The sequence below is a fragment of the Chelonoidis abingdonii genome, chromosome 1 (assembly GCF_003597395.2).
Source record: "Chelonoidis abingdonii isolate Lonesome George chromosome 1, CheloAbing_2.0, whole genome shotgun sequence".
Taxonomy (NCBI): Eukaryota; Metazoa; Chordata; order Testudines; family Testudinidae; genus Chelonoidis; species Chelonoidis abingdonii.
Genome location: NC_133769.1, coordinates 311,415,847 through 311,434,830, shown reverse-complemented (window position 1 = coordinate 311,434,830; position 18,984 = coordinate 311,415,847). Strand labels below are relative to the sequence as shown.

Here is an 18,984-nt window from a genome sequence, read left to right as displayed (position 1 = left end):
TGAACTAACCTCGTTATCTCTAGCTTGCTTGCTAGCATATATATACCTGCCCCTGGAAATTTCCACTACATTCATCTGACGAAGTGGGTATTCACCCACGAAAGCTCATGATCCAAAACGTCTGTTAGTCTATAAGGTGCCACAGGATTCTCTGCTGCTTTTCTTGTGAAGGCCAAAAATCTAACTGGCTTAAAAAAATAACTGAATGTGTTCATGGAGGCTAGGGCCATCAGTAGCTGTTAGCCAAGACGGTCAGGAATGCAACCCCATGCTCTTAGTGTCCCTAAACCTTCAACTGCCAAAGCTGGGACTGGACAACTGGGAATGGATCACTTGATAATTGTTCTGTTCTGTTCATTCCCTCTGAAGTGTCTGGCACTGGCCAGCGCAGGAGACAGGATACTGGGATAGGCGGACCTTTGGTCTGACCCAATATGGCTGTTCTTATGTTCTGACTGTAAAGAGAATTATAACTCTCTCCTGAAGTTCCCTGATAAACAGGGACAATAGAAATTGACAGAGATGGAAAATTCACGAATTCTAAGGACTGAGGTCTTTCCTGACACTTTGCTATATTTCTACATAATCTGTGGAGCAGATGTTATATGTCTGATCATGTCAGAGCACAGTTGTCTGACATGTAGGTGTATCTGTGTTCTAACACTTGCTTTTTTTCTGTAAAGTGGACAGGACAGCATGCTTATGTTTGTGTTATCCCATCCACACTACTGACAAAATGTTGGAAGCCAGATGCAGGTAACTATGCACTAACTCAATTAGACTTGTAGCCCTCTAAAAACAATTTTAGGGAATCATTACTAATCTTTCCGCAGAAACACTGATTAACTAGAATGTGCTCATGACCCTTGAATCAGAGCACAACCAAAATTACAAATAGCACAATCAGTCTGAAAGTCTGCAGTCTGCTTCTTGCTTTCTCACACAGAGAGAACATGACAAATGTGTGTTTTGTTTTTATTGCTTGCCATTTTGAGGTGGCTTATTGTAGGAGAACCTAATAAAGAGATTTTAACCACCCTCAGAAAAAAATAATCTGCCGAGAGACTCAGATCCCCTGCACTTGCAAATTTCAGCCTAAGCACAATCACCTCCAGTGTCCTTGAAGCTTAATTCACATAGTGAGAGGTGATCTGAGAGTTTTGGGGTAGAGCCACTAAGGGCTATGAAGATCATGGTTTTAGGATCAAGTATTGGACTGGGAGCCAGTACAGAGCCCTGGACTAGGGTGGTGAATTCTCGTAGTCATTATGTAAGAAAAGGGGCTGCCTGGTGTACCCTCTGGAGCTTTCACTTTCAACCTGAGGTTCAGCATGTTGCAGAGTTGAGTTTAGAGGTGACAAACACACCGATCACTTTGGCTTGGTCTGTGGCTGAGAGGTGTAACCTCTTGGACAGCCAAAGAGCATAAAAGGAATTTATGGTTACTGATGTCATTTGCCTGTCCAGGAGTGCAGAAGGAGCTCAAAACGTGCTCCAATGTTTGTGTTAATATTAAGTAAATTAGAATGGACTACATGGTCAACAAGTGCAGATAATTTAAAATAGGGGAAACATTGCGAAGGCATGGGAAATGTGACTGTTTTTGAAGCAACGTGGAAGTAAGTGGGAATTCTGAGGAAATGCGTGTGCTTTGATGTTGGAAAAACATTTGTGCAAAGTTCAGTATTCTTAAATGTAACCTCCCCTGTAAGTAGGATTTAGCTTACTTGTGCCACTTTGCTGGTATTACTGAATGAAAGAACAGTAGACCAAGAAAGCTAAAATAATCTCTTTAAGAAGGATGATGATGACATGCTAATGCTAAAGTTAAATTTAAAACTATTATTCCTTGCCTTTCTAGCTTTCCTGCTTTTGTGAGAGTGACAGCTGTAATATGTATTTAAAATTCTTGCACTACAGAAGAGAAAAGTTTTGGCTTTTCTGTTTTGTATGTTTAAATAACACAAATGTTGATACTTTATAGGTTACGTGTATTAAAGGGTGTTTTTAGTTTTATTTAAGGTTAAGTGCTTTGCTATGTACTGTTCTAAGTCAGAATGTGTTCCCATTAAATAGCTAAGTGGAGAGAGCACACGATTTTAAAATCATTTTGATCTGAATGTGTGACTTTGTTTTCTAATAAAATATTAGAACTGTAACACCTTCATTTTGAAATGCTGTTAAGGAGTTTTCTTAAATTATTTATCTCAATTATTTTCTGTATAGTATAGTTTAAAAAGTAGCTGTTATATTGCCTCATCTGGAAAAGAGTGGATAGACATGTTCAGTGTTACATTATAAGAATGTCAAAAAGCATCTGCTAGAATTTTACAGATTCATGCTATGTGTGTATTTTCTGAATTGTCTGGTGGCTGAATATCTTAAAATGAATGGTTTAAAGGCTATAAAAAGGGCACAGAGGCCATTTAATTTGAATAAAGAGTAGACAAGTATTAGGAATTTGCCAGAACAGTGATCTATAGGCTCATTTATAATTTGCTTCCTGCTGCAAATATTTTCACAAATGTATTCAATAATAGTTTATATATATAAAAATATATTGAATAACTAGTTTTATTTTCCTATGCCAACGTGTGCTGAAGTACTGTAGAGGCAGACATGAGCACATTAAAATTTGTGTAAGGATTGTAATTTTAAAGGTGAAACTCTCCCAGTAGCCCAGGAACCTTGAGTGTGAATTTTATGCCTAAACTACACCATCCTGTCAGTTTCTTGCTTCTAACCTTTCTCACAATGATAAAAATCCTTTTCTTTTCATATGAAAAATAGATTTTGCTCTTTCAATAACCACCTGTAATAGTCCTTTAGATTAAAAAACCCTCTCATGTTATGTGATGATGGTCAAATGCAAAGGGGTGATGCAAAAATGAAGCATCGTATTATTGGAAGTGGTTTCTCCAAGCAAATTCTAAGGCATCTGATGAGGAAGGGAACTTGGGTCCTATGGTTTAATTAACTCAGAGACCAAAGTTCGTGAGACTTTCCTATCGTGCACATTCTCTCTTTTCTAGTCTAAAGGTATAGTGTTGCGCCAATAGGTGGCGGCATTGTAGTAGCCAAATGTAAGTCTAGTGACATTGTTACTGAATTCCAACATCAGTTATATCCGATTGTTTGTTTCTACCGAGGCTAAACTTCGCATGTGTAGTTTTTCTGCAGGCAAAAATCAGCCTGTGCATCTTGTAAGCGAATCATCCTACATGTTGGAAGGGTTTAAATTGGGCACTGGATCATTTTGTTTCTGCGCTGCTGTTGCCACCCAAATTCTCCGACTCTGCAGATTGCACTGAGAGATCTGCTAAATACTCATGCGGTTCCTTGGAAATCGTAGTATTTTAACGGGGGCGAAGGGGTCTCCTGGCCAGGGGTCTCATGATTAAGGGTAACTGGATTTTGGTGATGGTTCACTGCTACTGAAGCGATGCAAAGAAGCCGTTCTGGCGGTGGGAGGTTCCGAATGACCGGCCAGCCAATAGGCACTGACTCTCTTGCATATATTATGCAATAGGTCTGGAACCTCAGGTTTTCTGCTGAGTATAGAAGAGCTGACCTCGGAGATTTCTTTGCGCAGCCCTGGGATCAGCATCTTCCAGGATCATACCGCCACAAACAGATATAATTTTGGGAAAAACCACCAATCTAGCCAGCCTCCTACCATTCCCCCGTGGCGGAGATTTAACTAAGATTAATGTAGCTCAACAGAGAATCTCTGCATTGTTTTTTTTTCTTTGGGTTGGGGGTGTTTCTGGCTGGAATTGCATGAATGCCCAATGTTGTAGAACAGTGGCAATGGATCTAGGAGTTTATCAACTAAGACATTTTTCAATTTCTTTCTTGTCATCCTTACTGGGCACCGACAATTCTTCTTTGAGACTCGACAGTAGGTAAATACCTCTGGTATAAAATGTGCTTGTTTTCCTTGCTGGAATATTTGCAGTAATGCAGGTGAATGCCAGGGGGCTGATTCCTTTGTCCATCGGGCTGGGCAGCGCTGGGAAGCTGCAGTGGCACGGGCGGTGTGTTTTACATTTATCTTGTGAGAGATTGAATCTCTGGGACACGGATCGCTTTTACCGCATTATGTAATTAAGCTCCATCTTTGTGGGTTATTAGGGAAAATGTCCGGATCTTTGATCCTGCTGTAGCGGGCGGTTTGAGGTGGCTTTACAGGTTGGTTTCTCTGCATTGAAGCATCCTGATGACATAAACAGCAGTATTAAGTCAGTGCGGGATATATTCCTCAGCAAGCTAGTTATCAGTATTCAGCTCTCTTGTCTTGTAAATAATTCAGCTGCTGATGTATCTTTTCCCCTCTTTTCAGCTCCTCGGGTGCAAGTGTGGTAGCTATTGACAACAAAATCGAGCAAGCCATGGTATGTACCGATTCTTTGATAAAAATACAATTAATGTTTAAAGCGCGAGTTGTGACTAGAAATAAGTGTTCACAATATCAAGGTTCTCTGGGTAACATTTAACCATTGCATGAGCATTTTTTTTTAGTGAAGCTGCTGGGTTTTTTTTTTAAATACACTGATGATCAAAGGCTGCCAAATGCGAGGAATGCATACGTTTCCCTATAGATGCCTTAAATGAGTATGACGGCATTGCATTCAGGGTTCTGCCGCCTTAAAAAGATCGATCCTGACTCGAGGGGAGGAGAGAGATTAAATATTTCCACTCCAATTTTTTTTCAAAATCCCCCAACCATCCCAGCTGGATTATCCCTGGAAAATGGGATCAGCCACAGTGTGCTGATGGATCCAATAGGAGCATCCTACGCTGCTTTAATGCCCATGCTTGCTGGCAATGGAAGGTAACGTGCCTTAGAGCTGGGATCTTGTACACTGGGGCTGCTGCCCTGAAGTGCACTGGAAATCATGGACTCTGTTGGGCGATGGGGGACAAGCCTGAAAAAAATCCTCCTCCAAAAACACAACCCACAAACCCTGTGTCTGCGCCTAATTTTTCCTGTTTTTTGATTTCCGCCTTGGCTGCTCTTTGTTATTGGAGCGGTGCCTGTAGCTGTTCTCACGGGATTCTCTGCCTACTGTTGCTAGGCAAACTCCGAACCTTTAACTCCCGGCTATAAATAACTCGGCCGCTCATTGGCTGAGGCGCGTGGGGGGGGTCGGCGCGGGTCTCTCTGACGTCACTCTCGGTCACGAAAGACTGGAGGGAGGGAGGGAAATGCGGCAACCTGCGTGTAAGAACTAGCTGCAGCCAGCTCCGCGGAGGCGGGGAGGGGAGGGGAGCGGTTGTTGCAGGGGAGGAGGTTTCTGCTTTTACAAACACACGGCGCCGGCCGGGCCGCGAGAGAGCGGGGCGGGTGCGTGGATCCGCACCGCTCGGCAGTGAAACCCCACTGATCCCAGCCCTCCTCAGCCGCACGTGCGTGAAGAAGTGCCCGCCGGCGGGCGTGGGTTGTTGGAAGAGGAAGACAGCAGCACGCGGCGGGGAATTGAGCGGCTCGGACTGGCTTCCTATAGAAACACCCCCCCCCCCCCTTTCCAGCCTGAATCAATTCGATGGTATTTTTCTATTCAGAACAATTAATAGGTGAGCTGGCCAGGGGAGGGGGAGCCAATAGATAGAATAGTGGCCAGGCTGTTGGTCAGGTTTGTAATGAGACTGGCCTCCAACATGTCTCGGGTGTATTCTGGGTGCACAGGGAATGCAGGCTCTGGCTCTGCATGTTATTCTCCAAAACGCTTTACAGACATTAGTCAATGGAGGGGAGATGTCTCGTACCCTTCTACCCGTGCTTTGCTGTCTCAGAGCTGAATCCACATCTGTGCTTGCCTTAGTTGGGTTGGATTATTGTTTCTCTGGCTGAGCAGAGTTGTATCCCTGTCCTAAGGTTGGATCTCTTGCCTGATTTGTGTGTGCTCTTTTTTATGTTTCAGGATCTGGTGAAGAGCCATTTGATGTATGCTGTGAGGGAGGAAGTGGAGGTCCTCAAAGAGCATATCAAAGAGCTGATTGAGAAGAACTCCCAGCTGGAGCAGGAAAACACTCTGCTGAAAACACTGGCCAGCCCAGAGCAGCTCGCCCAGTTCCAAGCACAGCTGCAGACTGGTTCTCCACCTTCTTCCCAGACACAAGGGACAACACAACAGCCTGCCCAGCCGGCATCACAGGGCTCAGGACCTTCAGCATAGTCTCCAATGTCCTGGCCTTCGTGGCCAGTATGCTCTGGACTACCCAGAGAAAAGAGGACAAGTGGAAATCTGCCCCAGCTACCCCCTCATCCATTTCATTGCACGCTGCAGTCCAGACTCAAAGACTCTATGCACTGCACGCACCATCACAAGACATTTTTTTTTTCAGTATTAAGCACTCATCTGTCCTTTTCTTTTTGGCTAAAGGAGTTCTTATTTTTAGGTTGGTGAATTAAAAAACAAAAAACAAAAAAAACTACACCGTTTTCCAGAGAATTAGCACAAACGCACTGGGGACTTGAACAGCTTCTGGAAATGGCTAAGAAATGGAGTTGCATGCTTGATTTTTGTTTTAAATCTTCCATCCATCCACCCACTGCTTTTACTAATGCAGGCATGAAAAAAATGAAGAAATAGACTGGAGTAAAAGTGATGGATCAATACCCCACATCCAGTTGGGATCCAAAGTAAAGACTGATTCATAGGATCTAAGGGGGAAAGGTAAATTCAGTGTTCAACACTAAACTGTCACCTGAAACCTTAAGCGCAAATATGTTTGTGCTATTTTCTGAAGCTGTGGACAGGTGCATAAAGCTGTATTAGAGAGAGAAGGTAGGTGACAGAGTTGGGATGTAGGATAATTACAATGAAGGTTATTTGCCTAATGTATATTTGTGTATTTAGTGTAATTACTTTGTAAAATAGAAAACTGTAACTACTACTTAGATTGTACAGATTGAAATTTAGTTGTTTCATTGGCTGATCTGATGACGTTTGGATAGTTGTGTTTTTGTTTTTGTTTTTTTAAATGCTACATAAATATGAATACACCTACGCAGCTGATCAGAATTTGGCAGATTTATGCTGTTTGTGTAATTTCTGAATTTCCCTGGCTGCTGAATATTTGAAGTAAATCTTTGTTCACTGTAGTTTTGGTTTAAGACAGGAAAAAACACTTCAAAAATTATCAATTCCTGCTAGCGCAAGAATAAAACAAAATGAGTTCCCCAGTATGGATTTTTGCATATGATCTGTATAGTAGTATGCATATGTTTTTGTGCATGTTATCTAAACAGTTGTAACACGTCAATGTATTTAACTGTTGCACTTGTCAACCTTCAATAAAGCATAAGATATTGATAAATAATGACTTCTATATTGTAAGGTTAACCATAATAATTTTGACAAACTTCAGTGCAGCCTTCCAATGTAACCTGATTAAGTTGTTTTTGGACAAAAATGTTTGTACTAATTTCTGTTTGTGGTTTTTTAAAACTTTAATACCAGTTTTTAAAAGTGAAAATTAAAAATGTAGTTGCCATATAAACTGACTTTAAAGAGGTGAGGAAAATACTTGGGGGTGGGGGGGAGGGAGGAAGTCCTAAAATGAAGTGTGTAAAGGAGGGGGCCTGAGTATCAGACAACTGCTCCCTCTTTTGGTCCAATCCTGTGAGTTGCTGACCAGCTCTTAGGAAGTGCTGAGTGCCTTCTCCCTCTATAGTAATTAGTGCAATAGTATGGACATCTGTCCTTGGACAGCAATGAACCTGTAAACCTCAGACAACAATGGTTCCTTAGCAACAAACTGCACCTCCTCATGTGGAACTAGGCATTCCCTTGCTAGGCAGCAGCTCAGAACCATCCAAGTCCATGTGGTAAATCAAGTAGCTACTGTATCTTCCTGAATTCATCACTCTTAACTGTGTGTACTAACTAGAGCTTTGAGTGATTTAAAACTGCGCTGTAAAGTAAGTGTCCAAGAATTCCTCACTCTTTCTCATCCTCATAACCAGAGTGGGAAGTAAACTGGTTTCTATTTGTGAAATGGGATGATGCAAACTTGGAACACAGCATCAATTCATTCTTGTAAAATTGTCATGAAAAATTATCAGCCCAAGCAAAAAATCTACTTGCTCACTGTTCAGCACTACTGTTGATTTAATAAAATAATGTAAACTTGGAAATCAGTTACAAAATGCATATACTAGATGAAGATGCCTGGAATTGGGAGATGCTGATGAATTTGCTACTCCATAATCAGAATGAAATTTACTAGTTAGGACAATAATGAACTAAGGAAGGAAATCCTACATATTTACAGTTTTTTCAGTCAAGAATTAAAGATAAAGTGGTCAAGTCTTTATTTAAATTCATGCCATAAGGTCATCACTTTAAGTTTAGATGTGCTAAAAATTTGGATCCAATAACTAATATACAACTTCTCTTAAAAGACTGGTGGAAAGTTTTCTCCTTTCAGAATCGTGTTTTTGTTTCTTTTGTAACTACTGATACAAATACCAAAATATATACACACACATTTTATGGTCTTCATATCAGTAGTTGCAGAGGAGATGCAAAAATCCATAAAATCAGGAGTGGCATTTCTTACAGTGCTTTAGATTTTAGTAAGCAGGCAGGTGCAGCAGGGGAAAGTAGAACACGAAGGTCTGGTTACAGAAAGAACAGTTCTGTCCTAGAATGTTGATTTGTAATTGAATTCTTACACATTTAGGGCCTGATCCTGCAAAAACTCTAGGTATGTGTTCAACTTTACACTCTTGAGTAATCTCATTGTCTTCCATGAGATTGATCACAGTGTGGTAAACTAAGTCATCAATAAATCTTTTGCAGTGTCAGGGTCTTGATTTGTAGTTTAATTCCGGGATCTCAATTTTTTATTGAATGTATACTTAAACCCCAAAACTCTCTATAATGAGGTGGGCTCATTTGAACAATGTGTGTTTTTTAAAAATACAGCCAAATTAAAGATACTAGATGCTTTTTTTTGTTAAGACTAAATTGAAGAAAATTCAAAATTAGAAATAAGTAATTTCAGTTGATTTATCAGGGTTCTAATAAAATAAATGCTGATTTTTAGTGATTTTTAAAAACTTACCTGATAGTGTCCCATTGTTTTTCTCCCAATTTTAGTGCTCTCCAGAACAGCCAGGTCAGGTTGTTCATTATACACGTCTAATTGTAATATGTGATTTCTGCATATTTGACTTGTTTAAAGATATCCCACTTCTGTGCAAACTTGAGTATATAGAGACCATCTGAGACCATTAGATTTATACCTTTTACCTGTGTTAGTAAATAACCAAACCATATTTTCTGTTTAGGATTTTAGACTGTGCCCAGTAGCATAGTGCCTAAAAGAAGACTGAAGATTTTAGTTTAAGGAGAGGACTCCAGAATTTATTTGGCATAATGTACAGTTGAACATTAGAACAAATGAAGATTTGGACTTGCTTGTCTGTGAAGAGTTGTTTTTCAACACTGCAGTCTGTCTTTTTTTGAATCCTCGTATTAGGTATTAGAACTGGCTGGAGAAACTTTGATAGAACTATATTCCATGGGAATATGTCATTCCATCAAAATCGAACTGCTTCTGGAAATCGCTGAGAAATTTACCAGAATTTCATTTAGGAAGAAAAATAGAAAAAAGTTCCAACAATGTAGAAAGGGCCTGTTTTGACATTTTTTGTTTTGAAACAACTTTTGTTTTTGTTAGATACTGTACTACAAAATAGAAGTCAAAATCAAGATAAATATTTTCAAACCACTCAAAACAGGTGAGGTTTTTGGTTTTTTGTTTTTGTTTTTAAATTGTCCTGTGCGGATAACTGACATTTTCAGTTTTCGCTCCTCCTCTGAGCTAAGCCAGATTTTGAGATCTCAAAATCCTTAATGAAATAGAATTTCTATCCTCTGTATAGCTTTTAGTTACAAAATCTTTGTCTACACAGTGCTGCAGTCAGGTCCATAGGGGCATGGACTGTGGAGTGCTTTAGCTGTCCTGTACAGACCTTGCTGGTGCAAACTAAAAGGTAGCCAGGTTGCGTTAACAGCATCCTGTTTGAAACAGGGCTACAATGCTAACTTGGTACCTTTTTAGTTCATGCCAGCAGGATCTTCATTGGTCATTTGGAGTGCGTCACATTAGAGCACTCTCTAGTTCATATCCCAGTAGTCCAGGCATTGGCATCATGCAGATAAGCCGTTAGTTTGTCATTTTACCTTCCCACTGGAGTTTAATTGCTGTTTAAAATGAAGCAAATATGCAGAGTGATGAGGTGTGGTGGTATGGATAGAAAAATTATTAGCCATGTAGACAAGTAGCTTCATATCATATTCCCCTTCTCCCCCTACCCCCTTTTTTTCCTGTAAATGTCTACATGCTTTTAAAGCCAGGACAAGTTCATATGTTCTCGTATGTGCCGCCATTCTGTGTGCATGATAAATACCTAGGTAAAAGTTATGCTTAACCTAACATGGTATTTAAAGATTACACAATCTGTACCTGAACATATCTTTTAAACAGCGGTGGGAGGCATTGCAATATCTTTTGTATAGGAGTGCCTCTCCTTAATGCTATATGGAGTAATTGTATAGCCTGAAAGGCAACCCTGTATGCCTCAGCGGGGAAAAATGGCTGGTGAAGTTATAAATGGCTACTAGGGAAGTTCACTGTGGAAATCATGTATGCCCATAGTGAACAAATTCAGATGTATACAAAGGGAATCAAATACCCCTTCTCCTTTATAAAGGGAAAACAGGAGTGTGCAAAGCTAGCTGAGGATGGTGAGGATAAATTATTTTACTTTTAACCCTTTCCAAAATTCTAGTTGGTACTTCTAAATATTTTTTAAAAATCTGGTTACATTTTAGCAGCAGCTAGTTGACTTCCAAATAATAAAGGTAACAAAAAAAAGAATTTTTTTTGGATTCTATATTTTATCACATTCTCTCTGAATACGTTCTGGTAGAGTGGACTTTTAGCAACTTGTAAATCTAAGGCCTTCTCTATATTGAAAATTAGTCCAACTCAAGTCCCTGGCAGCCAGTAATGAGCATTGCTGCACTGATGCAAACCCCTGACATAAACAAGGAAATGCATGATGTGCATTGGGGGACTGTGCCCTTGTTTGCCTAGGGCAAGTTGCTGTTTGTGCTAAAGGAGGGAGTTTGAAAGCATTCGACATTGGCCCGACCCTCCTCCCATAGAAATCAATGGGACATTTTAGCCTTGACTTCAAAAAGTGCGGAGTGAGGTCAGCACTGGATGCTTTTGAAAATCCCACCCTAGAGCATTTGGATCATTTGTTGGTCAGTGTCTGCTGGAGTAGGGTCTAATTGCTGTCAGAGGGGAGGTTAAAATCAAGGATGATAAAAACAACAATGCCAATAAGCACATTTCCTTACAATGTAAATACCTAGAAAAAGGGAAATCATTGGAAAGCAAAAGTCAACACAGAGTTGCTTGGCTGCAGTGAAGCAGAAATTGCCCAACTGTTGCATTGCATTGAAAGGCGTGTGGTGCAGGCCCACTGCCTTCTGAGTTTTGTGGGGAACAGGGACAGAGACAACCTGGATGGCCCTAGTTACACTGCAGCTTTTCCAAACCAATCTTGACAATGCTACACTTGGGCTGGCCACTGAAGATAGGTCAAAATAGGCTTTTTTTTAAATAGTTGTTTAAAACTCTTCTTGAGCCTAGACTGGTAATGCACAAGTAAGCAGGCCAATTTGCATTCTCTAGTTATTGTGTGTTGAGCATCTCATTATAAATCTTTCTTGTCCTGCTCAGGCTCTGAAACCTGGCGTGGTGGGTGGGTCTCAGGCCATGAGCTTCAGCCTAAGTGGGAATGCCTACTCTGCTGTTTTTTTGTTTTTTTTTTAGAGCCATAGGATGAGCCCCACAAGCCTGAGGCTGTTGACACACACTGCCAGGTTTTGGTTTGGTTCAGGATTTTTCAGTGCAGATGAACCCATTAATACCTGGCTTTACAATGCAGACATACCTTTGATGTCTTCACAAACTGCTGCTGTTAACTTTAACCTCCTTCAGTACATTCACTATGGATCCCATAGTAAATAAGGTTTATTCTCCCTCCCGTTAGTTTTATCACTCAGGAAGAACAAGTTTGCCTTTCTGATGGTGGTCTGATCGCAGCTCAACCACTCAACATCCATCAGAAAGGACAGATGCAATTTGATCAGATGTGTTATCAAACTTTAAGATCTCAACGTATTTTCTAACTTTGGCAAGACTTTTATGAAGCAGAGTCAGTCCCTGCAAGAATTCTGTCCTCTGCATCAAGGGTTTGCCCCAATTACAGTCTTTGGTGGCCAGCATCCAGTATAGCTGCACCCATGTAGTCTTCTACTACAGAAAATGAAAGATGAAACTTGGATCATGCAGCTTATTCCTGCTTGAAACATTGGTGAAGTCTTCCAGTGCAAGTCACAGCTTTCCTTGCTCTGGGTTTGCCTTTGTGCAGTTGCGGCAGTGGCTGGCTGCTGGTCACTGAAATTAGGGCACATCCCAATGTAAAATCAAGGCTTTTGTCTTGTGGGGCAGAAATGGACACACTACAAAAAAGTGCTATCTAGGAACGTGGTTTGCTGTACTGCCTCAGACTATTGGGCCATCATATCTAGAATCCTCATACTTCAGAAGAAGAGAAGGCAGGTCCTGATTCTTACTGGCAGTAAGTAATTTGACCTTTCTGTGTATTGATATGAATGTAGAAATTGACACGGTGATATAATGGTGGTGCAGCAACAACGATTTGTGTTAACTTTTTGCAATCTCCTAACTGATAGCAGAAGAGGCTGCACTGATGGCACTAGAGACTGGAGTTGCCTGTTTATCCAAATTGCACATCAGTGATTGTACAAGCGCTCCTCACACTGTCCCACCAATGTGCCTCCACCATCACTTGCAGGAACAACTTCTGGAAACGAGAGGGGTTGTCTCGTTTTCCTGTTCAGGCAAGTGTTAGTCTGCTTGCTCAGGCTGTCAGCAAGGATTACATTCTCAACTGTGGCAGTCTTGTGATGTGGCAGCAACCCTAGGAACTGGACTAAGCCACCAAACTCTTTTCAGATCAGCATCAGACAGTAATGGACAATAACTACCTCCCTAAACCACATAGAAACTCATGACGTAGCAGTAAAAGACTTCCCATTACCAGTCCCTTGCACCATCTGGACCCAAGACATACCAAAGACTTGTATGTAACGTTCCTGACTGACTTAAAGTTCTTTAAATAAAGTTCAGTCTGAACCATTCTTTTACAGCTGGTTATAGAAGCTCACCCAATCACAAATGAAAGCTACTCGAGGGGAGGTTTAAAAAACTGAACAAACCAGAGTCTATAAACAAAAGCAAAAGAAAGCAAGAGACTATATTTAAAGTTAGTTCAGTTTGTGGCATAGTCAGATGTCTCCTGCTCCCAGGCAGTCATATTCAGAATTGCTAAAGAAAGGCAGCACTCTCCTAGCTGCCATGTATATCTACCCTTGAGGAACAGTTCTAAAGTTGGGTGTTAGCTACATATTGGAGGTGCAGCACATCTGTCTCCCCCAGTAGTCTCACATCTACTGTACACTGAATTAGAGAGATGGTGGGACTAAGTCCCGAGAGAGAGTCCCTGGGAGGGATCTTAGTAAGGAGCAGCAGCTGTCCTTCAAACTCTGAGAGATCTATGTGAGAGAAAAGTGTGTTGCTAGTGTAACCCACAGCTCAATGTGTGTTATGCACCCCTTTGCCTGATCCACAAAGGATATGCGACTATTACAGTCTCGACCTGTAGAGCCTTAAATTTTGTATAGACTTAAATTTTCCGTTCTGGAGGTTCTCTAGTTCAATTCCTAGTATGTGTTAGCTAGCATGTGGCTTGTTGCACCGGTGTATCTATTATTTACTTATGTAGTGCCAGAGATGCACATGGCCTTTACAAGGCATGGAATAATTTCAGTATTTCCAATGTCTGTATGTAGAGCTGCTGAGGGGCTGACAGTCTTCATTAAGATGAAGATGAGGTAGGAGCTGACCACGCAGGGAAGCCTAAGAGGAGGAAAGGATACAGCAGAGGACAATACAGTAACATGGTCTCTAGGGAGGCAAATGCAATGTTGAGAGTATCAAAGCAGTGGTGAATGTTTACAATATATTGTATTTGTTGCTTTTTTTTGCTGTGTGAAAGATTGTAGTTTATAATTCTCCTGGAAGATGTAAGATTGGAAAACAGACATGGAGGAAAAAGAGGTGGCATGGTCCACGGGACCAGGAAGGGGATTCTAGGCATATAGGCCGGCATGAAAGCAGGCACAGAGTTGGGCATGGAAAAAGGACATGAAGGGGTTGTAGTAAAGTGGCCATGATAGGGTTAACTGGTTTGTCCAGAGTATTATGGGATGGAGCCATGTTCCCCCCCAAGTTCGTTCCTGTTCTGTAAGTGTGAGTTTTTCCTCCAGTCTGTAGTGCAGATCATGCAGTTGAATAAAGCGCCAAGTTCCCAGCCAGCTTTTCTGGGAGCAGAGCGTTTGTTTTAGTTCAACTGAGTGGTCCCTTTACAAAAGGGGTCATCCACACAGGCAGCTTACTCTAAGCAAACCCCTCCAGCATCCACTCCAGCTCATTCCTGTACTGCAGCAGAACCTCATGAGCAACAGCATGTGAATGCTACCAGGAGGAGTAACCATTCCAGCCTGGATGGCTGACCTCTCTCTGTAACCTTGAGAAGTTAGTTATCTATGAGATCGAGGGCTGAAGTGGATTGAGGAGGGTGGGCGGGGGTCTCCTGTCTTTTAGTCCTGTTGAATACCCTTTACAATGAGTGGCAACAGCTCTTTGCTAGGTGAGCAGGTTAGCTGGCTGTTTCTGATTTTAAAAAAAGAATTGGCTTAAACTTGACTAAAGCCTCTCTGTGCACCAATGAGACACTTTATAGGTTAATGTTTAAATTGCCATAATTAGGCTTCTGTGTTGACACCCTATTGAGATGGATGGGAGCAGTTCACAGCTGCAGTGCTATTGTTTAAGGGCTTGATTACACTAGAGTGTCTTATTTTGAGTTAGCTGATTAGCCATTGATCTCCAGGTGGTTAACAGGTTTCTAAAGGCTGGTCTGGATACTCCCCTTCCCCCCCCCCCGCCCCCTTAAAAAAAAATCCAAATCCAAAAACTTCAATTTTGTGTCAGGATGCTGATGTTTTGGGTTTATCTTTGGCTTCTCTGCCAAAAATAAAATGTTTTCCACTAACTCGCTGGAAAATCCTAGTGGAGATCAGGAACTGTCAGTTTTCTTCCGTGTAGCTAGTCTAGCTCAATCCCATGTGGGGGGTACAGTGCTGACCTTGACCACCTACATCAAACTATCTGTTTTACTTCCCAATAATAAGCTTGATGTTAAAACACATCTTGAGTTTTTGTTTTCAGTGATGATAAAGCCTTAGGTTGTCAGTTAACTTGAAATAAAAATTTCAGTGTAGAAAAGCCTTCAGGTATCAATGCATCTGTTTCCATTCCATTCCTCACAACCAGAAAGTTTAGGCGCTTTCTTTTTAAGTGAAAGTTTAAATTACATAGTGAGGAGGAGGAATGTTAAAGATCTGCAGGAGAACCGTGGGACTTAGAGAGGATGCAAATTCCACACGTGGATTTCTGATGGCTCTACTTATTAAAATCTTGCCCAGTTTCAGCACTGTAAGAGGGGAAAAAAAGTGTTCAAATATAGCAGCTCATCGGTATACATAAACCTGATAGAATTCCAGCTGCTACATGATACGGTGTGTTCTTGAGCAGAAAGTGTCACCACTTGAATACATAATGCATAGTAAAATGTCAGACATAAAATAATAGATCATGACACTGGTGCATCCAGAGCATTGTTTTCTGAACCTGTATCCCTTTGTAAATGTTACCAAGGACATTAATACTGATAAAAACCAAACCATTCTGAAGGGTTGGTTTGCACACTTTTTTCTATTTTAAGTAAATCAACTGAAGAACTCAATATAGTTCATGTCAATGCACTTTTAGCAGTATAAAGGTGATTATATCAGTATATGATAATTTATATCAATATAAGCACCTTTATACTGGTATATTTATTTTAAAGGAACACTGGCAGATTAATATATAGTGTCCTTGCCTGTGTTCCTAACAGCACCTACAATTTATTTAAACTCAAAGAATTTTGAAAAAATCTAAATTCTTATCACCATTTGTACTGTTTATTTGCATCTAATTTAATTTAGACCGGGGTAGGCAACCTATGGCAGGTGTGCCAAAGGCGGCACGTGAGCTGATTTTCAGTGGCACTCACACTGCCCAGGTCCTGGCCACCTGTGCTCTGCATTTGAATTTAATTTTAAATGAAGCTTCTTAAACATTTTGAAAACCTTATTTACTTTACATACAACAATAGTTTAGTTACATATTATGACTTATAGAAAGATACCTTCTAAAAATGTTAAAATGTAATATTGGAACATGAAACCTTAAATTAGAGTGAATAATTGAAGACTCGGCACACCACTTCTGAAAGGTTGCCAACCCCTGGTTTAGACATTGCAAACCATCTTGACAGTTTCATTCTGTTTTGATTAAATTTCACTTTCTGATTCTCCTATGATAACACAACGCAGAACAGCTGGATTGCAGATACCATGGGGATGTTTCAATTCAAACAAACCATGTTTACATTTAAAACAAAACTAGATTAGATTTTTTTAAAAACTAAACTCATATTTGCATTTTTGCTCTAAAATACCAGGCAGTGTCACCTTTTGAAAACATTCTGCTGTCAAAAAGAACAGGAGTACTTCTGGCACCTTAGAGACTAACAAATTTATTTGAGCATAACCTTTTGTGGGCTACAACCCACTTCACTGGATGCATGGAGTGGAAAATACAGTAGTAAGATACATATATACACAGAAAACATGAACCAATGGGTGTTACCATACTCACTCTAACGAGAGTGATCAGTTAAGGTGAGCTATTACCAGCAGGAGAGGAAAAAACTTTTTGTAGTGGTAATCAAAATGGTCTATTTGCAGCAGTTGACAAGAAGTTATGAGGACAGTGGGGGTGGCGGTGAATAAACGTGGGGAACAAGTTTTACTTTGTGTAATGACCCATCCACTCCCAGTTTTTATTCAAGCCTAATTTAATGGTGTCCATTTTGCAAATAAATTCCAATTCAGCAGTCCACAAATGGATACAAATCAGACGTCAAGAATTATACCATTCAAAAACTGGTTGGAGAACACTTCAATCTCCCTGGTCACTCGATTACAGACCTAAAAGTCACAATATTACAACAAAAAACCCCTTCAAAAACAGACTCCAACTGAGATACTGCTGAATTGGCATTGCTACTCTGAAACCTGTCATTCTGCTGTCAGTTACAGGTTGGGACACTCGATAGTTGTTTCATATCTGTACACAAGCATCATCTGTGTTACAAGGACACTTCTAAAGTACAGTTACATCCAATCTACACCATAAGATGAGACTGTGCTTAGAGCTGTCACTGCAGTATTGCCAACTCTTGTAATTTTATCACAACTCTCATGATAGCTGGTGGTTTTCTCAAAGCCTGAGCTCTTGGCATCCTGTTATCTTATGAGAATCTGAGCTCTCATTGAAAAAAAAGAGTAAGTTTCTAGCCCTCATGGTTGTGGAAAGAAGATTGAAAACCTGAACTGAATGTAACCTAAAGAGTCAGAAACCAGAAGGCAAATAAAAAAGACCCCCAACTGTGTTTATTTTTCAAAATCTTAGTGTTTTTGAGGTGTTACTCATGAGTTTCTCAGAGGCTTGGGTTTGGTGATACGGGAGCTATGTTGTAACAGGCCCACCTCCCTCTCTACCCTACCTCCTCCAGCATAGTGATTGTGTTGTGTACATGAATCCTCCTGCAGCAGCATGCACTGCCTTTGTTGCCTTGATGCCCTGATCCTGCACTGAAGTAAAGAGGAGTCTGGATGAAAAAGAAATACAGGATCTAGTCCCAAGTTCATAAGGGGGACATGGAAGTTCTTCCTCTCCTGTGGCAGGTTAAATCATAACAAAAACAGCCAGCTTCATGTTTAAAAAGGCAATTGCATTAAAGAATCATTTTGATTTTCCACTTTGTACGGACTGTCTGTGTCAATAATTCAGTCTGTTCAGTAAGGGCCAAGAAAGGCCACCGCGATTTTTTAAGTAACAAAAAGACAAATCATCACTTGCCTTTAGCTTTGCAAACAGGTAAAAAGCTGTAGCTGTCCTGATTGGTGCCCCACAGTACTGTAACTGAATATAACCTCAATGAGATTAGACTTTGCTTTCATTTTAGAGGCAGTGGCATTTACTCTCTCACTACAGAAGACTCACTGCAGTGCTTTTATTATACTGTCTACAACCTAGCCATTGTGTGGCACCTACTGCTCTGTATTATATAGCTATTACTGTAAAAGCCCTTTTACTAGGAAAGTAATAAGCTGTGAGACCAGGTATTATTCTGTGACTAAAGAAAGTGTATCCTTACAATCATTGCTACTTTCTCACAGTCCCATTGGCAGCTGAGAGCAGAGCCAGTTTGTGAGAAATTTCTGGAAACGAGCTTTCTAAATTCCAAGTTGTGTTCTGCAGTAAAGGGTCAAGAAGCATTGCATGTTTTGTTCTCTCAAATCATTGGTTAGATCAAGCAGACTTGAAAATAGCAGCAACCTTTACAAAAACAAAACAAACACTAACCACAATAGTGACTGTATCGTTGAACAGCCTTTAAAGTGTGTTTTAAGTCCGTGCAGAACTAAACGAGTCTGTAGAAAATCAGTAGCAAAGATTAGCCTTTAAAGAAAACACAGAAGTTGGAAATGAACACGATTCATTAGGTCATCCAGTCCTTCTCCCTGCTAGTACAAGGCTGTTCCCTATGGTATGTTTTCTAGTGTGTTCAGCTTGATTTTAAATGTTCCACGTTGATGGGGAATTATTCAACAAACTAGCACATTTTACCAT

General features: G+C 40.6%; 1 protein-coding gene across 5 annotated transcripts in view; it reads left to right on the top strand.

The window, feature by feature from the left end:
- Positions 1 to 7,326, top strand: part of TSC22D1 (TSC22 domain family member 1) — a 131,114-nt gene extending 123,788 nt beyond the window's left edge. For 2 of the 5 annotated variants that reach the window (XM_032781756.2, XM_032781761.2), the window contains 2 exons: positions 4,343 to 4,394; positions 5,925 to 7,326. In XM_032781756.2, coding sequence (XP_032637647.1) covers positions 4,343 to 4,394; positions 5,925 to 6,179 — 307 coding nt within the window. In that variant the 3' untranslated portion in view covers positions 6,180 to 7,326. Of the gene's footprint in view, positions 1 to 3,373; positions 3,906 to 4,109; positions 4,192 to 4,342; positions 4,395 to 5,225; positions 5,550 to 5,924 lie in introns of those variants that run through there. The other 3 variants (XM_032781760.2, XM_032781762.2, XM_032781763.2) reach the window with 3 other exon arrangements.
- Positions 7,327 to 18,984: the final 11,658 nt, after the last annotated feature.